The sequence below is a fragment of the Hippoglossus stenolepis genome, chromosome 19 (genome assembly GCF_022539355.2).
Source record: "Hippoglossus stenolepis isolate QCI-W04-F060 chromosome 19, HSTE1.2, whole genome shotgun sequence".
In the NCBI taxonomy this organism is placed as follows: domain Eukaryota; kingdom Metazoa; phylum Chordata; class Actinopteri; order Pleuronectiformes; family Pleuronectidae; genus Hippoglossus; species Hippoglossus stenolepis.
The window spans coordinates 10,939,869-10,962,658 of NC_061501.1; the positions used below are offsets into that span (position 1 = coordinate 10,939,869).

General features: G+C 41.4%; 1 protein-coding gene across 2 annotated transcripts in view; it reads right to left on the bottom strand.

The window, feature by feature from the left end:
* Positions 1-570: 570 nt before the first annotated feature.
* dok6 (docking protein 6) overlaps positions 571-22,790 on the bottom strand; it is a 42,945-nt gene continuing 20,725 nt past the window's right edge. The window contains exons 2-9 of one of the 2 annotated variants that reach the window (XM_035142230.1): positions 22,610-22,717; positions 18,910-19,024; positions 14,950-15,069; positions 12,863-13,052; positions 12,561-12,587; positions 12,315-12,453; positions 9,871-9,976; positions 571-3,414 (exon numbers count right to left, since the gene is read on the bottom strand). In XM_035142230.1, the coding sequence (XP_034998121.1) occupies positions 3,260-3,414; positions 9,871-9,976; positions 12,315-12,453; positions 12,561-12,587; positions 12,863-13,052; positions 14,950-15,069; positions 18,910-19,024; positions 22,610-22,717 (960 nt within the window). In that variant the 3' untranslated portion in view covers positions 571-3,259. The remainder of the gene's footprint in view (positions 3,415-9,870; positions 9,977-12,314; positions 12,454-12,560; positions 12,588-12,862; positions 13,053-14,949; positions 15,070-18,909; positions 19,025-22,609; positions 22,718-22,790) is intronic. The other variant, XM_035142231.1, reaches the window with a different exon arrangement.

Consider the following 22,790-nt stretch of genomic DNA (forward strand, 5'->3'; position numbering starts at 1 on the left):
TTTTGGATGTATATCTTATTATTGAATGCTTATTTTTTGTTTATTATGAGGCGCTACTGTTACTTTTGACGCAATTCAGATTTCTTATGCTGTCGTTTTTTTCCTGCCAAGTCAAATTTTCCTGAAAACCTGAAAATACAACAACAATAAACAGAATTGATGAAAAGTTTTAAATATGTTAAAATATTACAAACTTGTTCCTAAATAAAATTTTATTTCATGTTAATGTTCATTTAGTGCTTCAGTCAAGAATCAAAATATATTTTTTAAGAGAAACATTTCGGTGGCATGCAGTTTGTAATGTCCACGTGTGTTGTTGTTTTTCTCTCAATGATACAAATATTAGAACGCAGTAATCAAACTGCAAACAAAACAAATGTAGAACTGATAACTGACGAGTCTCCAAACACACGGTCCGAATGTATCTCAGTGTACTGGGCTTGACCTCAGAAAGTGGTAATTATTAAGTAGTTCTATGTTAAATAGATTTTGTTGAAACCTGCAGAAACCCTTCTTTAACTAAACTTACCTTGCGTTCAATATCCCTGACGACTTGTAGAAAACCGATGATACATGATAGAACATTCAATTTATTACATTTGTTGTTTTTTTTATCATCAAAAACATAACATATGTACATTTAGTGAAAACACTCAATGTATTCAAAGTGCCTTTCATATACAATCTGACGGTAACAGAACACGGAAGGTAGTGGTGGTGGACATGAACACAATCGTCTAACAGAAATTACGAAAGACACATCGTACCTATGATAAACTAACAGAAATATTCAAATGGAGAAAATAAAAACATCAACTAACTTCCTCCAGTTATTTCAGTCAGTGCAGCTCTGATGTCATGGAACGATCACACACACACATTTATTTACCACACTTGAGCTCCAGGAAGCCTCAAGACAACTATGTAGCCACATATGTCAACTGTCTCTCTACACGCTGCTGTCACAGGCTCTGGGATGCAGACGGACGCCTTTATTTTTCAGATGGGCACTTTAGTCTTTAGCCTCAATTTCAAATAAAGGTTGTCTTAAATAAAATACACAAAATAAAGTGACGGCAAAACGCAAACTTTAACACAAATGAAGTGCATTTACATCCAGTTCTTCAGGAATCTATAATCTACTCCGCTTCTATACATTTAAATACATAGATTATAAAGATGGACGACATGACTGCTCCCTAAAAGTTAGTGTCTCAAACGCCCCCTGGTGGCTGGCTGCAGTTCAGTTCATAAACCCCACTTCCTCCATGTTAGTGGGTGGGTAATTACTTATTTAAATATCATTTTAAAAAATTGGGCAAATTTTGTATCAGGAGTATTTTGGCTATATTTCTGGATAGTGGGAGGACATGGGAGACATGTTGTCCATCTTTATTTACCGTGGTATTAACCCAAGAGAAGACAAAATAAGAAAAAAAACTAAAAGGTGATTGAGGTTGTAAAGGGCTGGTTTGCTGCCTCCTTGATTTTATTTCACTGTTGTTGCCACAATTTTTTGGATTTGAAAAGCGTGCACCTTTCTTTGAGATGCCACAAGAATCCTACAACACCCGAAGCACAAATATTTGAAGAGATGACCGAGAGTCTTCTGAAGTGTTGGAGAAAAGATGTCCGCTTAGGTTCCACACCGGGGCCAACAGGACAACTCTGTTCAGAAGGTAAAGAACTAATTATTCTGTTCTGGTCTGTCGGAAGGCACTTCTTACTGGAGGAGAACATGGTGGCCAGGTTTTTAATCCTTATGTCAGTTTCCAAAGGAATATATGGGACCGTTTAGGGAGATGGACGTTTGTTACATGAGAGGATTGACACCACTCTCCATGAAGCTACAGCTAGCAGCTATGTTAGCTTAGCTTGTCTTTAACAACAAGAGAGGTTGAACACTACTCACTATACAGCTACAGCTAGCAGCTAATTTAGCATAGCTTGTCATTAACAACATAAGAGGTTGAACAAGACTCACTATAAAGTAACAGCTAGCAGCTAAGTTAGCTTAGCTTGTCTTTAACAACATAAGAGGTTGAACACCACTCACTATAAAGCTACAGCTAGCAGCTAATTTAGCAAAGCTTGTCTTTAACGAGACATAGTCAACACCACTCACAAAGCTACAGCTAGCATCTAATTTTTAGGGTGTTGTTAACAAGCTAAGCTTAGTTTAGCTTTAACAAAAATTCTACTCTTAAATTCTCAACAAATCAGATATATCTCATTTCTTTAATCTGTATAAACATGAAGTTATAAAAAGTTGTAGTTTTATAGGTGCTTTGGACAGAGTCAAGCTAGTTGCTACCTGCTGGGCCTACTAGGTGTAGCTCCATTAAGCACAGTGACAAGAGAGTGGTATCAATGTTGTTTTCTCAGTGAAACATGATATATTTTCCCAAATGAAATCACATATGATTTCAGGCCACCAACATCTACAGCTAATAAACCATGATGACGTTAGAGAGGAGCTGGGAAGCTGTTAAACTCCAACTGTACTGTGTGTTTTTGTGAGGTTGGCAGTTTAAAGTAGAGTCGTCTGTGAGAAGGTTGCATTCTATCATCTGTGACACGTCCGTCCACTCCCGACGTCCTTGAAGCACATTTCTGAACGACCTCTTCTTTCTGCTGCTTGTAACCGATTAAAGGCTTTAGCTGATTCATCACTGCTATCAAAGTCCAGCGTTTTTTTTTTTTTTATTCCTCGGAAGGCATTTATCAATTCCACATAGTTGAGAAAAGCAGAGTTACATTCGGATTGGAACGGATTACGTGTCAAAAATTGTTTTGGTTTTTTTTTCTGAAAATACTTGCTGAGGCTGCAAATGGTCGGAATGAACCTAATGGGATTTTGTCAATTTCAGAACAAAAGCCTTTTTCTTAAAAAAAAGCTTGTTTTACAGCAGACCTTGGTGTGTTAGTGCCTTTACCCTCTTGTAGGATGTAGTGCAGGGATATAAAAAGAAAAAGGGGGTCGTACGTGCTGGTGTTAACAGCACGATGACAACGTAAAACACTTTAAAGCTACACTTCAAAGGATTTTTGGTGCAATATTTGAAGCTACAGTCACACAACACACAACAACAAAAAACGCCCTTTCTAGTAAAAAGTCCTCGTGTTCCACTCGCTCTGCAGTTGACACTAAAGAATCACCAGGAAATGATATATTACACATGTCACTATACATATTTCTACATCGTCTCTACAGCAGTGGGGAAACAGTCCAGATTTGGTCGAGCAGAGCAGCTCTCTGTCATTGAAGGGGTCTCAGGCTGCAACTGGATTCACAGCCACTAGAGGGTGATGGTGCTTCTTCCTGGTGCTGGCTCTCCTCCTGCTCGGGCTCGTCAGACAGGAAGCTGGGAAACGTCTGTGCTCGGGGGATAAAAGTCATTGCCAGGCCGGTTCCTGTGGAGGGACAAGAAGAAAAAAAAATTCAATGGAGCGCTTGCATTTAGTTTATCATGTTTGATTGAAAGGGGTAGAAACGATACTTCCTGTTTTCCCTTAACAGATGACTCATGGTGTAACTGTTGCTTAGCTACTGCCCATGCTGATATCTTTATAAATAAGATTACAAGATCATCCATGTAGATAAAATTATCTCTTGATGTGGGCTTACATTATAGAAAAATAGATTTTTAAAAAGTTGTACAGTGGTAAAAGAGGTCATGGTAAATCAACCTTATCACCTCTAACACACAGCTTCATTCCACGTCCCTCATCGTCTCTGAGTGTCTGGCGTCTCCCCGCTCCCTGCTCTCTCCCTCTCCACCTTAATTTAAATTAATTGGACCAATTTGTTCTGCAGTGCATATTGGTTAACTGCGCTGAGAGGGAGTAATGGATACTTGTGGGCGGAGGGGCTGCTCCGTGCAACTGCGAGACTATTAATAATATATTAGAATGCTGTTTGGAGACGTGCGCGCAGAGGTGGGTTGAGGATAAAGTGGCTGGCAGGCTGCTGATCATGCACGGAACTGGGAGGAAGTGGCCGCTGATCAATATTTCAGGAGGTGAAAAAACAACACAACCCTGTAATCAATTCTAACCTATAGCAGATCTGGTACCTTCTGATGCGGCACGCAGCGAGAAGTTGCTGCACGTCAATACACTTCATGCATTTGGAATCGCTTCATGCACAGAGGTTAATTGAAATTTGATTAACAAATTCAAATTTGACTTTGTTTTCTTCCAGGGGCCATACGGACAAAATCGACAAAGAGATAATTCTCCCCTCCACTGTTGGAGCTGAAATGCTTATTAGGAAAATATGATTTTAAGTTGTGCAAATGATTCATATAGTGTCACACACACTCACACGTCTCTGCTGTGTGTGTGTAGCCTGTAGCACCAACGGAATCAGGCTGCCGCAAGACGCACTGCCGACTCACCACAAAGTGGAACATAAAACGTGACCCAGGCGGCCAAGCAATCATTGTCAAGTGGCGAAGAAGATGCAAAGAGAGTTGATGCACAAGTAGAGAAACGATGGTGAGCGAGGGAGAAACACAGAAAGGGCATTGTCCTGCGTGAACAGCTTGCAGAGAGGAAGCACAGAGGGGTCAGTGTGGGTGTGAGGATGAGACCAGAACAGCACCAGTCAGGTGACAGGTGAGTCATACACACACACACATATTCAGTTCGCACACCCCTTTGTCCACTCGTCTTTCCTTTGCACCTCCCTGAAATAAAGAAAAATGAGGTGAGACTCCAGCTTTAGGTTTTAAACGGAGCTCTGGAAAAAACGCTGCAGGTTAAAACCAAAAAAGCTGGGGGACATTTCTCTCCTTTAGCCGCTGTACTTAATAGACTGCTGAAACGACAGGTGGGCAACCAGGCATATCCTTTTCACATCTTTGCCAAGACAATCCCTCTCCCCCAACCAAGGCCAATTTGGGCTGGAAGAAAACAAAAGAGGCAGGGAGGCGATTGTAGATGGAGAGGGCCGAGCAGTTCTCATCATCTCCTCGGTCACAAGCAGCAGTGTTTGTTGTGCGGTGCCAGGTCCCTGACGAGAGCCACGCTTGTTGGACAGGAGACACGGATGTAGACACACACAGAAAAAAAAATACGTAAAACCAAAAAGAGAGTAGATGTTGCCAGCATCCCTCCTCTTCTCGTCTCCCTATGAGAAGGAGACAGTGATTTATCAGTGCCTTTTCATTACCAGGGGAAGGTCATGTCATCCTATCTGGCCTGGGGTGGCAGCTGCTGGTCCGGGCGCACACACGCACGCACGCACACAAACACGCACACGCACACGCACACACACACACACACACTGACAGATATAATGGTGGGCCCAGACACACAAGCAGCTATTCATGCATGCATGTTGACAGACACACACACACACACACCTGTCTGCACCTTCCTTTCTAACAGTGCGATAACCCAGATGGCATCCTAGTAACAGCTGTAACCAGAGAAAGAGACGGTGCCTGTGCCACAGACTCTGGATCATGCAAGACTGCGGACACGCAGCCTAATGTGTGTGGTTTCTTGTGTGTGTTTAGAAAGCCAGCTGCAGAAGCGACAATGCACTGGATCGAACACAAAGATCAATCCTATAGATCCATAGATTGGGTCAGTTCATTTACATTAGGATTCAAATAACACAACTAAATTGGGCTGAGCAATAAAACAATACCAATAATTATCACAATATAGTTTTGAAAAAGGTTCAATATAATCAATACATTGCTTCTGCATTGTATAAGCACAGTAAGGAGGGATAACACCTTATTGATCTCCCTCAGATTTGTAAAATGTTTAGTTTAACGTTCTCTGTCTATGAAGAAGAGTTTAAAACTCAAATATATTATGATATTTATCGATATCAAGCAATTGTATCTCGAGACCATTTTTAAGCCTTTTAAGTCAGATAGAAAAAAAATGAAACTTTCGATCCCTCCAGCAGAAAGAGATGCAAACAGTTGAACTCCATTTTACCTGGCTGTCATGCATTTTTCATGGGATTCAATTTTTGCATCTACTATATTCCATGTCGCCTGTTGCAGATAAGATAGCGTTATCATCCTGTTCCCCGATCATCTTGTCCCCGTCCCTTTGATACTTACTCCCTCTCTGTAAAATCCTCTCGTATCACTCCCGGCCTATCACGCTAAGAAGAACAGCGCTCTGTTCCATTAGAATTGCTAATGCTACGGCACTAAACTGTGAAGCACAATGAAACGCAGACAGAGAGATAAAGTGTGTGTGTGTGTGTGTGTGTGTGTGTGTGTGTGTGTGTGTGTGTGTGTGTGTGTGTGTGTGAAATGGAACGAAAATACATAAAAATGGCTCCAAGAAAAAAAATACAAGCGTTCTTGTCCATTTTCCATTCCAATATTACAGTTGGTAATTGAACCACTTTTGACAGGCCTTGCTTTTCCAACTTGAAAACTTTAAAGTGCACTTATTTCTATGCATCAGCAAACTCAATGAACACAGCAGTCTCACTGAAATGCGAAAGAGTGAATAATATTAAGAAAGTAGAGTTGGAAGGCAGCGGGGACATAGACACATTGTCTTGGTGTATAGTTTCTGGTTTTATTAAAAAGCGGAATTATTTGGGGGCTTAATTTTGTTTCCCACAGCTTGATAGAAGGATGTTTTTCTGCATCACGTTTCTCTTTTTCTTCTTTTGAAAAAAACGCATTTGACAATTACTGCTTTCACTTTTAGCAAGCAAGGCCACTGGGATGTAATTTTGAGACATTAATAAAAAAAGCAGATGTGAGATATATTAAAATGAAAGAGTTACAGTTCCTCATTTGCCAGGTCCTCCTTTATCCGAGCCAAAGAAATCAACAAATAGGTGAATGAACCTCAATGGGACAGGAAACCGTGTTCCTTAATTATTCCTCCGCACCCGCAGGGTATTTGAAAGCAACCCAAGCATGACTCAGCAAATTGACTGTGCTGATTGGATATTCATCATGCACGCAGCGATACAGCCAAGCAAACGCAGCCAGCCACCGTGGTCCAAGTTCCTGATTTCTTACCTCTATTGGCTCCACATCAGTATTTCAGGGATTAATAGTATCATTATGACTGGAAAATGATTTTGTACCATAATCTATGATAAGACTGTGATTCCCAATGAGGTGCATTTCTGCAGTTGCCAGAGGGCACTTGATATACTATTATACTGTAGTGTGCCTAAACTACTATTTTTATATTTACTACAATTAATCTAAATGAGCTCATTAGAAACAATATATGTACATACTGAGTCACCTAAACACCTGAACACTGCATGTGCATGAGAACTAGATCATTTTCATGTGTAGTATTAACAGTTAATGCAGAAATTGTACACTTAAAAGATATGGTGCAAAATCATGAGCTAAAATGAATCGATAAGGGTTCAAATTAACTGCTAAAAGTAACAAATAAAGGTAAAGGCCAAATGTAATGAATGCATGATAGTTCAAATAGATAATGGAACAGGAAAACAACAGTTGGCTAAATCTACCCACTAATTCCAGAAATCGCTCTCTGTCTGTATGTGGCTCACATATCTCTGGAACCGTTCACCGTAACAGCTTCACACTTGACATGTATATCGTTAGGAATATACAGCGGAAGTAGCAGTGTCGAATTTGGTGCCTTTTTGACACATTACATCATAAAATCTGAAAAAGCATGTGATCAGTGCTCTGTAGCAGCCGCTGGGGCTCATCGACATTAGTGATGTTGTCGATCAAGACAACAGTGCAACAGCAACATCTGATTCTCAGTTCGGGGTTCTGAGTACTGAGTCCAACTTCAGCGAACTCTGAATAAACAGGCGAACAGCTCTTCTTGCAGCAGCAGCAGCTTCAGGGTTCTTTGGACTGAGTCCTGCAGCCGGACTGAGTCCTGCAGCGTTACAGCAGGTCACTTTTACAGTTTCAGAAAGAAAAGCTGCAACCAGCATCACCACAGGCCGAACAAACAGTCCATTCCAAAACAGGCATGTTTAGAACAGACTCTGCACTAGTGTAATGAATACATAAAGATAAAAATAGATGGCAAAAAGTAACAGCTATGGAAAAATAATGTAGTAGCTGAAAGTGAGGGATAAATGGTGAAAATACGGCTTCTGCCATTCCGAGTGGCACAAGTACAAATGTAAACTTGACCTGACCAAACACTGACAGTCGTATGAAAGAAATACTGTGACTACATGTGGTTTTATCCCGTAGTTCATAGTTTATCAATTGTTAAAATGAACATTTAAAACATGATGGGTGCCGTCACTGAAGGGTTACTTCAGTTCATCTGACAGGGCTGCACTGTGGGGCGGTGTTAAGAGTCTTTCTCATGTGCAGGTCATGAGTTGTAGAAGAGGTGGAGACCTTCTGTCAATGAGGAATCAATGCAGTTACTGTACATGACTCTCCTCATCTAAAAATGTCTTGCATGGCTGAAAGGCCACACTGTTGTCTGAGGTATGTGAGGTTCTCCTGACACGTCTTTCACAGTCCAAACATCCCGTGTCACAACAGGAGTTAGACTCCTGTCACTCCCTAGAATCACCTTGTCGTCCTTCTTGTCTGGCGAGACCTTTCGCTGCGTCCTCAAACACACTGATGCATTCAATTTATTCATGGGAGAGGAGGGGAGATAATGGTAGCGCTGAATGTGTATGAGCATGAGAAGGTTGGAGGGTTGTTACGAATTGGACAGACACACGGGGGGGAAGTGTGGGAGGGCCGCTGGAGATGGCAGGGTGATGGATGAGAGAGGAGCTCCTCTGCTCACCAGAGTTTGGAGAGGAAGAGTTTAAAAAGGAGACTTTACAGAGACTGGGCCTATAAATAATGACCCTGAGGTGGAGGCTTCTCTGTTTAGTGTATATGAGTAAAAACATGTTGATGTTTGAAACGGAAGACTCGCATTTCGCTTTTAAGCTTATCAGGCCACAATTAAATGATAATGAGAAAAAAAATCCAGCCTTGGCTTTTCAAAAGAAAATTACGATGTCGGAGCGACTTTCATCTTTGCCTCGCTCTCTGTTTTTGCTCTATCAGTGAACGCCAAAAGACCTATAATTCTCTGATAAGTCGACTAATCAACTAATACCATGGACACAGCCTAATCCCATCAGCTCTTTAAGCACCTTTCTGCCTCTGGTCTACACACACACACACACACTTTCTTTCTTACGTGTGTGTGAATGTGTAGATTAAAGACATACTGTGCTCAGCCTGGATGCAATAAAGCACCTACTGTGATATTAATGGATTTGAAGTGACATTTATTTCTCCTCCACTTGCACAGACCTGTACATTTATTTTAAGAACACACAGCTCATTTGTCTCTCGTAATCTAATTTAGATGAGATAACGAAATCCAAACTAATCACAATTTAGATACAAGATTCTGTTAGTCTCTTGCTTTTAATTTTGACTCAGTGGAGCAAATATGTCAAAATCCAAAAAAGGAAGCAAAATCGTAAACACATGTAACAATTAAGGAGAATAAAAAGAACTGAAGTGGGGAAATAGACATTTTATGGACACAATTTTTTCTAATTAGAGGCAGATTGGACCAAAAAACTAAAGAATTCAATTAAATATTAATGGAAATGTTTCAGTGATAGTATGTATGTAAAAATGGGAAGAGAAATTAAACTAGATAATTCCATAATTCCTGTCACTGATTGGAAGCATATATACAGTATATGTAAAGAAATGTGTAGTGTCAACGTACTTGTGAAATTCTTCAATTAAAAGTATGTTAATTTCTCTCTGTGTCTTCCTGTTTCTCCACCTCGTCCTGTCGTGCGCCACAAATTACCCCTGACACACACGCAGGTAAAGAAATAGCAACACTGTGCATGTGTGATAATTAGCAACTTCATGTCTGTACCTTGGTAACTGTAGAGATCTCCCACGCTGTTCTGACGGGTGATGTGCTGCCAGTAGGCGCTGCGGGGCAGGGAGATGGACTTGGTTATTGTCTCTCTGGAGTGGATCTGAAAAAGACAGAGGACGGTTCTTTCTGTCACTGTCAATCATTCAGTCACAACAGGGGCAATTCAATCGAGACAGTGTACATCAGCTGAGGCCACTTTGCACAGTATGAGGTCAAGACTTTACAATATTACAATATAATATAATTACCACCCTGTGCTTGTATGCCTCTGCCAACCAGTGCAGTTTCACTCAACATACCTTTTATTTCCAGACTCATATGAGGTCAATGTGACCTTTTGACCTTTGATGACTGAAAACGAATCAATTCATCTGTGAGTCCAAGTGACAAGTGGTGATAAATTGAAGAAATTACCTAAAGGCAGAACTGATATGTATGTTGAAGAGACAAAAACATGTGAGGCCACTGTGACCTTTGACCTCTCAAATCTCATCAGTTCATCTCTGATTCCAACTGATGGTTTGAAGAATTCTGAAGAAATTCCATCAAGGTGTTCCTGAGACGTTGCATTCACAAAACAAAAGGCTTGTTTTGTTTGGTTTTAGCAAACTTTGACCTTTGACCACCAAAATCTGATCAGTTCATCCTTGAGTCCAAGTGAAAGTTTGTACCAAATTTGAAGAAATCCCCTCAAGTTGTGCTTGAGCTGTCGTGTTCACAAATATGGTTCAGACTTACAAAAAACACAAATACATAGTAACTTCAGTCACTTGCCGTCGGCAGTGCGGTGGCATAAAAAACAAACTTTCCTACAATGAGCTCATCGAAAGTGAAGAGGAGAACTTTCTGTTTTCATGTCAGTAACCAAAGAGCCTGCGTAGCACCATCTATTTTTGGTTGAATGGCCACTATAAATGGCTGTTTGTTGAGCCACTGGATGATGTATTCAAGATTTTTATTTGCAATATTTCACTGAAAAGATAATCTGCAATTACTCAGAAGTGAACATGCTATTTCAGTGGTGAGTTTTGTTTAGCTCCCTGTGTGATTTATAGAGCTGAGGGTAAATGCTGCATTTGGAAATGTTCCCAAATGGTGGGGTCCAAGAGCAAGGCCATATGGTCAAGGCTCATCAAACACTAGGCAGGCCTACATAAATAAAGAATAAAGATGATAGCGGGGAGCAGGGGAGGGAGGGAGGAAGGAAGGAGGGGGGGACAGGGATGGACGGGTGTTGTGATGGAAGGAGGGAGCGGATGCGGAGACCGTGGGGTGTCGGAGGGCTCCCGGACCAAGGCGAAACATTGGGGGTAGAAACCAGACGCAATACCTGCAGAGGATGGTTCATTCTTTTGTGTGTGTTACTGGTGACGTGGGGACATAAATCTGTTTTTACAGTCAGGTAATGGGGTCATGTCGTCTCAAACGTAAATATTTAACATTTAAGGTGAAGACATGTTTTATTGTTAGGGGAAGGTTCGTTTTTATAGTTAAGAAGTTCGTTGTTACAGTTAAGGTCTCCAGGAAATGAGTCATGGAGACACAACAGCGTGTGAAAGAGAAGATCTTGTGTGAAAATCTTGGTTTCTAAAAATAATGAATAGCCTCAATGACGTGTTTCTTTGATCCACTTAAAACAAACAGAGAGAAGAAACCATGAAACTGCTAAAGAAGGTTGTAGTTCAAACAATTTGTGTGTGTAAATGTGTGACTGTGTTTGTGTGTGTGTGTATACTTGTATTTTCCTTTGTGAGGGGCCATTTGTAATATGGAAGACTTGCTTTTAGGGTGAGGGCTGAGTTTGGATTAGAATTAGGGTTAGGGTTAAAAAATTAAGGCATTAAGTTGTCTCACACAAGCGAATTAACGCACAACACGAATACAAAAGCCACAAGACAACTACAGAAGCCACACAACACAGCCACAACGGAACTGAACCACAATGGATGTGTTGTCAACCCAGCCGTCACTTAGATGTGATGTGTATTTGAGGTGTTATGGTACAGGTGCGTTTTTTTTTGGCTGTTCCAAGCACCTGCACCAAAACACCTCAAATAGACAAGCATCACATTTTTAGTGGCGGCTGGCTTGACCACGTTTTCACAAACAACAGCTCACTTGACCACATTAAGTAACTCTTGATGTAGCTTTTGCATTCGTGTTGTCACTTCTGCATTCATGCTTTCTGTTAACGCGCTTGTGTGAGACATCTCGGCCCCCATAGGAGATACAGAGAGCGTCCTCACTATTTCTCAGTGTTTCTTGTAACATCAGGTGTGACAGAATGTTTTAGCAACTGTATAAAAGTGATGAATTAAACAGTTCTTCCGATGTCATGACTCTTGCGCACATAGTTAACACACATTGTCAGCTGTTAGTTCGCAGTGCAAATAATGCTGCTGGGAGTATTTGATAAACAACTAAAAATGTAATTGTACCTGGGAGCTCTTCTCTATCTCCTCCATCATCCTCTCATGCTGCTGGGCAATGGCCAGCGTGGCCGAGTGGACCCGCTGGTAGATCATCTCCCCCTCCCGCGTCTGGAACGTGAACAAACCCTCTCCCGTGTCACACATCCTGCGCCAGGAACACACACACAGAGACAGAGAGAAGTACACACACTTTGATCGCGCTCACTCTAGGATTGCTCATTTACAAATATGCATGGTCGAATGTGCACTTACTGAGAGACACATTGATACGATGGCCCGCTGAAGTCAAACACACACACACACACACATACACACACGAGTGAGAAGATACAGTATATAAACAATAGACGCACACACAGAGGCACCTGTCACATCATCGCCTGAAGGGCTCAGTGGCAAATGCTGATATCCTGGGATGATCTGGATGATCCAAAGTTGCTTTGTGAAAGTTTTTATGACAATTCCAAAACTAAGTTGTTTCTTTTCCACCCCCTCCCACTGACAACATTTCAATCACTCAGACGACACAAACGCAAATCTGCATGCACACCCACCTTCCAGACTCAAAGGTGAACCAGGTGGAGTCTCGGCCGTATCTGCGCAGGGAGCTGAGAGGCCACATGACGAGTTTGAGGCGAGCGTTGTGGATGTCCCACAGGTAGATGTTTTCATGGGTGATCTGCATGGTGCACTCCCCGTAGATGTCCAGGTTCGGGGTGGGCATTATGTACACATTGAAACGTTCTGCAAAGATTCACACTTATTAAAAGATGGGATTCTAATGATACAACAATTAAGTATACTGTGCATAGACTTCATTTTTCATCCAGTGTTAAATGGTTGGTGTTTGAATGAAGATAATTAGAGATAATTCATAGTTACTTCTAGAGCTTTCTAGAGTTTTGATTTATCTGTATCTCCTACTCTCTCCTTGTCCTTATATAATGGGGGTGAATGGATTTTTGTTTGTGGAGCTCACAGAATGAGAAGAAATGCACCACATCTGTCGAAAACCACATATTTGAAGAGAAATTTGAAAATTCACTATGGAAAATAAAATGCTAAAATGTTTGCATGGCATAATACCACAAGGTTTGGGTTATTTGATAAGATTTTAAAAAAATATTCATACATATAGAGCTGGACAATATGGCCAAAAAAACATGAATATCAAGGTAATTGAGATTGAGATTGAATTGATTCAGTATTGATAATTGTCACGAAAAATTCCCTCAGATTAATATTTCTGTTTTATGATGTCGATTGATTGAAATTGATATTGAAATTTGACATTTATTTGGATATTTATCGATATCAACTACTTTTTTTATTATCTGCACCCACCATGAATTACTTTAATTTAATGGGGGTTGTTTGATTTTTAATCAGATGTGGCAGTTGTAGAGTAAAACAACCCTTAAACTATTTTAAATATTACTTCACTTTCACTTAATCCACAGCGGGTCTAACTAGCCAGTAGCCATCCAGTGAGCTGGACTGGAATCATTCACGAGGATCTAACTCTCTTTGGCAGACAGGGAGAGAGGAAGACAGATAAAGAGAAAGAGGGTTCTCCATGATCTATATTAGTCCTCACTAATTACGCTTAATGATTCGAAATAAGCCATGTGTCTGCAGTGGATAGAAAATGGCAATGTCATAGTGTGGCGTATTTTTAGGGACAGTGAAAATGAACTCTGATATAATTATCTGCCCCTGCTGTTTGGGGAGGGCGACTAATTGAAACGTGGTTGCCGGCTCAACCCTCGTCTTTCATCCATTCAGGGAGACAGCAGAGAGCCGCTCACATCTCTCGAAACTTTTCCGCGAGCACTGAGCACCAGGGCTTCAGCCGGAAGCGGAGACAGAGGAATTGTGTTGTTACTGTTCAGCTGGTTCACCGCAGCTCAGTCAAAAACGTGAGAAAAAACGAGGCCACGTTATTTTGAAGATCACAATTTCACTTTACTGCTGCAGTGAAATGAAATTGGTGGAAATGACGCCAGATTATTTTCAATTACGCAACCTTTTTCAACTTTAAACCGCTCTTCTTTGCCTGTTGCCTTTTCGATTTCCTCCGCGAGTTCGCAAATTACGGCGAATGAGCTCCGCTGTGATAGCTGCGCCCTGTTGTCTCTTCTCTTTTCCATTTCCATTTCCTGTGAGTGGAATATGCGGGCAAGCACATTTATTTCACATGGCCTTAGGAGCCATAATCTCATCCATCTCTGTGACAAGCTTCATTATGAGGGAAGCCAGTGATGCACAGCACTTCTCATTAGGCCGGGAACAGAGCCCCGACCACAGCCTGTGACCTGTGCTCTAACTCACACACACACAGGTTTCCTTCAACACACACACACACATCCAAATGTAGTTCTGAAACTGAACAAACATGTGCTAACGTTACCGAGGACTGTTACAGGGGGGACGTCGGATCAGATATTGACAAAAAAAGGGCCCCTATTAACCAGGCCTAATTGGACAGTGACTGTTCCGCTTCCCTAACCCTCTGAGGGCTCAGTTGCATTAACACATACGTGCCCGGACTGCAACCACATAACCACTTGATGGCAGGCTGAGTGAGAGAGATTGACCCCGAATGGCTGTCTATGTTAGCAGGGACTAATTGGGCACTCACCGTTCTGCTCCCGCTGCACCCCTGCTGCTAACAGGTCTGGCTCTCCCAGGCTGATGTCGTTGAGACGGCTGCCCAGGCACTCCATGCACAGCAGCTTACACCACTCCTCTGCATCCAGCTCTGCACACAGCCACACAGCAGCACAGCGTTAAGGCATGTCCGACACACACACACACACACACACACACACACATGCACACACACCTCCTCCATATCCAGTACTGCAGACATGATAAAAACATGCGGTTTAAATTATACTGCCACAGCTGCGATGCCTGTAGCATCTTTACACACGTGCAATCACATATATCACTCGTAAAATGCTACATGTACAGGACATGAGTACAGCAAACAGTAACCAGGGGGAAGAAAAATCCATCTTATCGATTGGCTGCAGATTAAAAGAGGCAGTGGGTTCAGCAACAGCCAATGACAGATGAATGTTAGCTTTCTCCTCCCTCCTTTAGATACTCGGTTCCCAGGCTGCACCACACACATGTAAGTGGCTCTGCTGGAACAATATGGCCACCGTCGCAAACTGAGTGTACTGATCATCTGTTGAGTCAATAAGCTATTTTCCAAATGGAAGGAGGGCTTTAGCTTGTCGATAGGAAAGGAAATGTTAAAGGGTTGAAACAAGCGGTTAAAGGCTTGAGTACGCTCATGTGCTTACTAGTCAAAAGTGAGACGAGGAAATGAGTAAAACACATAAATTCTGGCTTTTTACAGTGGCAACAAATATGTTTACTAGCACCAGCTCACTATAGCTGACATGTTGTTTCCTTTTTCATTTATTTATGGTATTAAACCTTAGGCACAGAACATTGGTGTTTCACATGGCTTTAGCTTAGCTTGTAGTTGTCCGTAGCTAAACATTTAGGGTACAGACATAAGAGACGTATCGATATTCAAACTCTTGACAGGAAAATAGTGATGCATGGGGGAAAAAACTCATAGACTGCACATAAAGCTGAAAGTCATGACCCCCTAACATGGAGGAGTAGGTTAGTGGACCTCACTACCGCGGATCCATCCTCAATCGCTAATGTGCAGTCTTTGGCTCCAAATCTGCGACGTTCACATCCATATTTAGCCTTCATTTATGGATGGTCCCTAACCAAACCCACAATGTCACGTTTATTTTTAAAACTGCTAAGATACTGTTTATGCAGATAACTGATAACCAGGGCATATGGGAGCTGCACCCTCCAGTGCATTTTATGTGAGTGTGTGAGAAAGAGGGAGGCAGAGGGAGGTAGAGATAGAGACAGAGATAGGGAGACTCCTGATCACAGTTAAGTACTGCATGTAATACTGTGTGCAAATCCTATTCCACACAATGTTGCTGCGAGTTATTGAAAACATTGTCTATACGCCGCTTTATCCCTTTTTGTTTTTTCTGCAACCCATAATATTTTCGAAGACGCTAATCTGAGAGTGACACGTAGGTTATGGGTCAACTCACAAGTCGCTACAAGAAACCAAATAAGGCTTATTTCCTTCAACTATTCATTCCAGTGTTCATGGGAATCTTAATGATGCGAAATTTGGGACAGAATTAAAACTAATACTCTTTTTACAGATGCAGTCAGGGAAAGTTGCATCTACTGCACGTGACAGCTGGCACAAAGAGGAGGGAGGGCATCCACTGAAAGACTGTTATCAAAATCTAATCTGGAGGTCTGTGTGGCAGTCTGTTGTTTGTGAATACCAATTTCCCTTCCTGTTAAGTCAGAAAAAGATAGTGTTTACAATGGCGAAAGATTTCCAATTGTCTTATGTGAGCTTTTGGTGAGAGTCACTGAGGTATGAAATGAGGCAAATGCTGGAGTTGTTTATCTTTGTGAAGCTTTGTAACTCTGGGCCCAGTGGAATTCTGGGTTATGTGTCTATAGCCAGCGATGTGTGCAGAGGCACGTGGAAGTGTGGGAACGCGCCGCAGCAGGAAGTGTGGGAATGTTTCTGTGTCTGTTAATCAAAAATCATCATATGCTTGTGTAATATGTGTGTGTGGAGAGGTGTTCGCCCTTCATTCACTTCAACCCAGCTTGTGTAATCGCTGGAATAGTGAGAAGGGCTGTTTGTCAGATCAACTCTGGTGTCCAATGGGACAGATACACACAAGTTTGGAGGGTGAAGGAAAGGTCTGCTGCCGCCTGGAGCAATTCATTCACACACACAACAGAAAGGCAACAAAAAAACACAAACACACACACACACAGGCAGCTACAGCAGCTCTGTACTTGAGCTCCCCGCTCATGCCTCCCCAGATTCAGGTCTTCTCATTCAGTTACTATGGCCTTAAAGTGCCTCTAAACTCCCACACTTTTAAGGCCACTGAGTGGAAAATAGGCTAAACAAACTCTTCATCGGCCTCACTGGTCTGTGTGCCATGCATGGAGGAATACGGTGGGAGGATGTCTCTCTTTCTGTGTGGAGGTGTGGGTGTGTGATGGAGGAGGACAAAGAAGCATTTCATGTTTGCCAAGAGTGTGTGAAAAAAAGCAATGAACAGAAAAGGTTGGAGGATGACATTGGAGAATATGTCAGGATCAAGTTATGTGACAGTCAGGAAACAGGATACAGACTCTGGTTTGTATACATGTGTATCTATACAGTTGTATTAATAGATTTTCATGCCTGACTCATCTGTGGAATTTAAGGGGATGACACATTCGGTCCTATTCATATCTCATCTCTATCAGATCTGCAGGTCACTCTCGTATTGCTTTGACAGATGCATCCAAAGCACACAACTGTCAAAAACATGTCAGATCTGCTCCCGTCTTTTGTTCACTTCCTTGTTTCATTGACAGCGCACTTAACATAGCAGTGCTTGGGCCGAGGCACCAAAAAGATGTTTTTACACATTAAATATCAAGAGACGTTCATGAGGCCTATTTGAGACCTTTATTTTGTAACAGTCAACACTTCTTCTTTTTGGAATATTTGTATCAAGGTCGCCAGACAATCTTCCAGTTTGCTTTTTAATTGCCAGCTTTAGTTTTCAGATCCAAACTCCCATGACAATGTGCTGCACTATAAAGTCACATCTCATGTAACCTGACCCAGCTGTGAATAGCTCCACAAGCTATTTATACATGCTTTTGACTATAAGAACAACAAAAGACCTATTTTCACATTTTATAAATAATACTTTCCGAATTGTTAAGCGCGAATCGCTAGTGCTACACGTCACCATTGTAATGTATTGTTCTAATAAAACACACATTCCTATCTTGGTTAGTGGAACATCATTGTTGTGAAAAATTAAAGGTTCATTGAATTAAATCTACCTGGCTAGTGGTAATAGAACTTATATATGTAATACTACAAATACATGTATGTATGTTCCCTTCCCAGTGATAATTCTGATATGGAGCTAAAACACAGTTTTGCCTGTCTATGGTTAAATTTAATCAGTTTATTTTTGTACACAGCTCTTAAAAAAGACACAGATCTCAAAAAGTACAAAAAGTACTACTTAAGTAATTAATCATCACACACACACACACATTCAGAAGACTGGAGTGAAGACTGAGGGGTTCATCCTCATCTGTTTAGTAGAAGCACATTAAGGCACATCCACCTTAACCTCTTCACATCCAAACGCGTCAGCATCGATCTCTATTGTTACAGTCTATAATTAGGTTGCAAAATATCATTTTTCAGACCTGCAGTATGAAAATCAATATTTCAGAACAGATCCTCCCACTTCTTGATGTAGCGTCAAATGAGCATCAGTTGGCCAAACCTCAACTCTCTGCTTGTTTCAACCTCTTTGTTTCTGTCTCTGCCTTTCACTCTTCAACCTCTTGCCAGTCCGGATCCAACAAGTAATGGTAAACATACATGTCTCAGAAATTAAAAAAGCAAAACAATCCTCAAAGTGAACGTATTTTTGTCCTTGGCTGAAAAACACTAAAATGAATTTGTCTGAATGGAGAAAAAGAAACGTACCTGAATCACAGGCAAACGTCTTGGACGTGTCGTCAAAGAAGATAATCGCCACAGCGTGTTTTTTAGTCTCCCGCGGCATCCGGGTAATGTTCTTGATGTTATGGAGCTCAGTGATCTAAGGAGGAAGGGGAGAGCAGCAGCAGCACATTACATGAATGAACACCGTCAGCAGCAGAGGCAGCAGCAGGGCCGAATTGCCATCTTGCACCGCTTTGCTGAAAGTGCAATAGTAGTTCAGGGCGTAGCATTTAAAGGACGGCATATTAAAATAGAAATGTGGGAGATCTCACGGGATAAATAAATAACAGTAGTTATTCTCCTGATTACAAAGTGCTCTTTTCCAAAAGTAAGAAATCATAAATGGTGTCAGCTCGCTTCTACCTGATTCTGTGTAGTGAGTTATATATTGATATTTATTCTAAAAGCACAGTATGCACAAATGTGGCCTGACACTGAAACTATATACACAGCACATCCACTGTTTAAGTGCCTCTCCTTGAAGCTGCTTTTGCAGTCAATAGGGAGATGTGCAATCAAAAGCATCTAAATCACTTTACCAGGAGATTGATCGTGAGCGGGGGGAAAAAAAGAGAAGATTACATTTAATTGAATATCACCCGCATTTACAGGCCATTTTGTTCAACAGTCTTCTCTGTGTTCGCTCTGCCTGGGAGATAAGGCCCATTACATTATTGTAGTCCATTGTGTGCTAACTGTGGGCTCTCTGCCAGGCTGTTGGGAATGAATTAGCTGGGCTCTCTGCCCGTATAGTAAAGCTCGACTGTTAAAAGGTTAAAAGACTAAACCTAATAACACACACAACATATGTGGACAACAGATTTCTTTGCTTGATAACATCATGTGCAGTAAATTTTCCCCTCTATTGACGGATATCCTCTGCTCAGCATTTGAGTGCGACACAGACATTTCCACCAGCCAAGGAAGGCAAGGCAAAGATGAGAAAGAGGAGAGGAGGGTGTAGATCGTGAAAGATTTAAGATATTTATCATTTGTTGTTTCTTATCCACCTCCAACTTAGTATTTAAATATTAATATGAGATGAGGTATGTTTTATCCCTGTGAAGATACAGTATTTATTTGTCCCTCCGGCGAGCTATTCATACATATAACTGACACAAAGTAAGCAGCAACTGTGGGAGTTTCTGAGCCTTGAATTCCACCGGCTTCTCATCTCTGTTTGTGTTTAGTGTGTAACTGTGCATGTTTGAGCCTTTCCCTTTATGTGTGTGTGTGTGTGTCGGTGTGTGAAATTGTGCATGTAAAGCTGTGTATATAAGGGAGAGATTTGGGTGCATTTCCAGCCTACGGCGCGAGAGTCTGAGCAAAGTGAATCTCCTTTCTTCTCCTCCTCTCATATTAAAAAGAGCGGCAGTCGACAGACAGGCTGGGGACTTTTTGAGGCTGCACTTACGCTGTGTTCACGTCATATCATTGAAACCTTAATTACAAGCAGCTGCGGGCTAAAAGACCATTCACGTCACCCATTGACTAGTAATTCTGAATCAGAGATATTGGAAATTTCTGACAGTGATGGTGAAAAAGATCCACAGGCAAGTTAACAAACTGTGGCTGCAAATGCACCATGGCCATTAGTAACTACTGCCCTGCGGTCGAATGCCTCCACAAACCAGTGTTGTTTCAGTCTACATAAAATTATTTAACACCTTTGACCTTTAACCAAATCTAAACAGTTAAAGCTTCAATCCAAGCTAGTTAAGCTGTGAATAAATTCCCTAAAGGCAGACTTGTGATATCTTCAACAGACCAAAAACATGTTTTGTGAGGCAACAGTGACCTTGACCTTTGACCACCAAATTCTAAATCAGTTCATCCGTGAGTCCAAGTGAAAGTTTGTACCAAAGTTGAAAGGATTCTCTGCATGTGTTCCTGAGTATGTTCACAAGGTAAAATGTGGTTTTGAGGTCACAGTGACCTTGACCTATAACCACCAAAATCGAATCAGTTCATATTGAACTGAACGTTTGAACCAAACTTGAAGAAATCCTCTAAAGGCGTTCTTGAGATATTGTGTTCATAAAAATTGGACAGACTGAAATCCAGAAAGCATAATGCCACTGGTTGTCAACAACGCGGAGGCATATGAAGTAGAGATCAGGGGTGATGACAATAGAATGACAGTAGTTTTGCAGGTATTTAGTCATTAAAGTACAGATACGATTTTGCAATTTAATATGTAAACGTTTGGAGGAAATCCATCCAATAGTGGAAATAAGCCACTAGAGACCAAATATGCCAACTTCATTATGAAATTTGGCTTCATCCTATGGTTGAATTTCTGCACAAAATCCCAAGGCAATCTATTTAGTAGTTGTTGAGAGGGAAAATAAAGTGTGAAGAAAAAGCCAATCCCCTTTGTGTTGGTTCTGTAAATCAGCCACCAGTGCAGCCTATTTCCTCCCAAAGCACTGCAGCGTTGAATGAAGCCCTCAGACGGGACCTTTCTTGATCTTTGTGGCGATGCATTACCAGATGCACTGATGCATGTGTGCACTCATCGCTCACTCCAGCGCTGGTGTATGAGATGCCGCTGGGTCTGGGAGAGGGGTTTCAGCCACACAGGATGCCCCGCGTGACAGCATGATGTAGTAGGCAGGGAGATACTTCATTCGCAATACATGACTTATACCGAAGCAGCGAGAGATGCAAACAACGTGGATAAAAACATCTATGCCATCAAATCTCTCAGATAAGCATGAGTTCCCCTGCATTTGGGTAAAATGAGGGATTCAAGAAAATACTGAATTTATAATCTTAGGGTGGAAGAAAGACTTTTACAGAATACTAAATCATCTATCAAACATTAAAAACCTGGAGTCCACGTCCCCTATCATCTGCCATTATGTCCTCTCTGTCGAAGGTACCACTCCTTTAACTTCATCTCCATTCACCAGGATAATGAGCCATAATTGGAGTATGTCAAAGGGTTTAAGAGGTGGGGACAGAGATATTATTCTGGATTAGTACTTTCAAAAGAAAGAGGAAAGGCCCCTGAGGACTAGATAGAGGTGATGAATGCATCTCAATGGGTCCTTAACACCATCATCTGTGGCCAATGGACTTATATCACTTATATCAATTCAAATAACAATTCGTTCAAATTAATACAGGAATTATTGATATCCACAGGAGATTTAATGGCACATATGAGATTTTAGGATTTGTTATCAAAGACTTTGGTATTTTCTAGATGAACGGTTCTCTAATGGTCGTTTTAGAGAAAAGGGTTGAGGCGTTACCAAATCATTCAGACTCAAACTCTGGAGATATCAATATTGATTTGTAATTTCATGGCGATCTGGACAATGCATGTTGCGTCATCTTAATCGACCAAAGGATTGACTTCTCGGCTTCCTTAGGCCTCACCGCTCACAAGAAATAAATTCAAACCCTTTTCACATAAATAAAAATTCATCCACAAAGTTTCCAGTACCAAATCTTTCTCGGACTCTATATTTATGGTAGTAAATATATGTATTTAAGTACCTAATTGATAAGATGGGAAAACTAAGAGGAGATTTTCATAATCCATTGAGTGTGTGTGTGTGTGTGTGTGTGTGTGTGTGTGTGTGTGTGTGTGTGTGTGTGTGTGTGTGTGTGTGTGTGTGTGTGTGTGTGTGTGTGTGTGTGTGTGTGTGTGTGTGTGTGTGTGTGTGTTTACCTTGTGGAAGCTTCTGAAGTAGGCTGCCTTCTCGTCTGGGTACTTTTCTAACCGGCGGGGACCTTTACTGGAAGCTTTCTTGAACACCAGCCAACACCTCCGGAAGATCTGACAACAGAGAGCGATAGTAGCCCCGTTACACAAACACAAATCCCCTGAAGCAAAGGAAACAGACATTGGT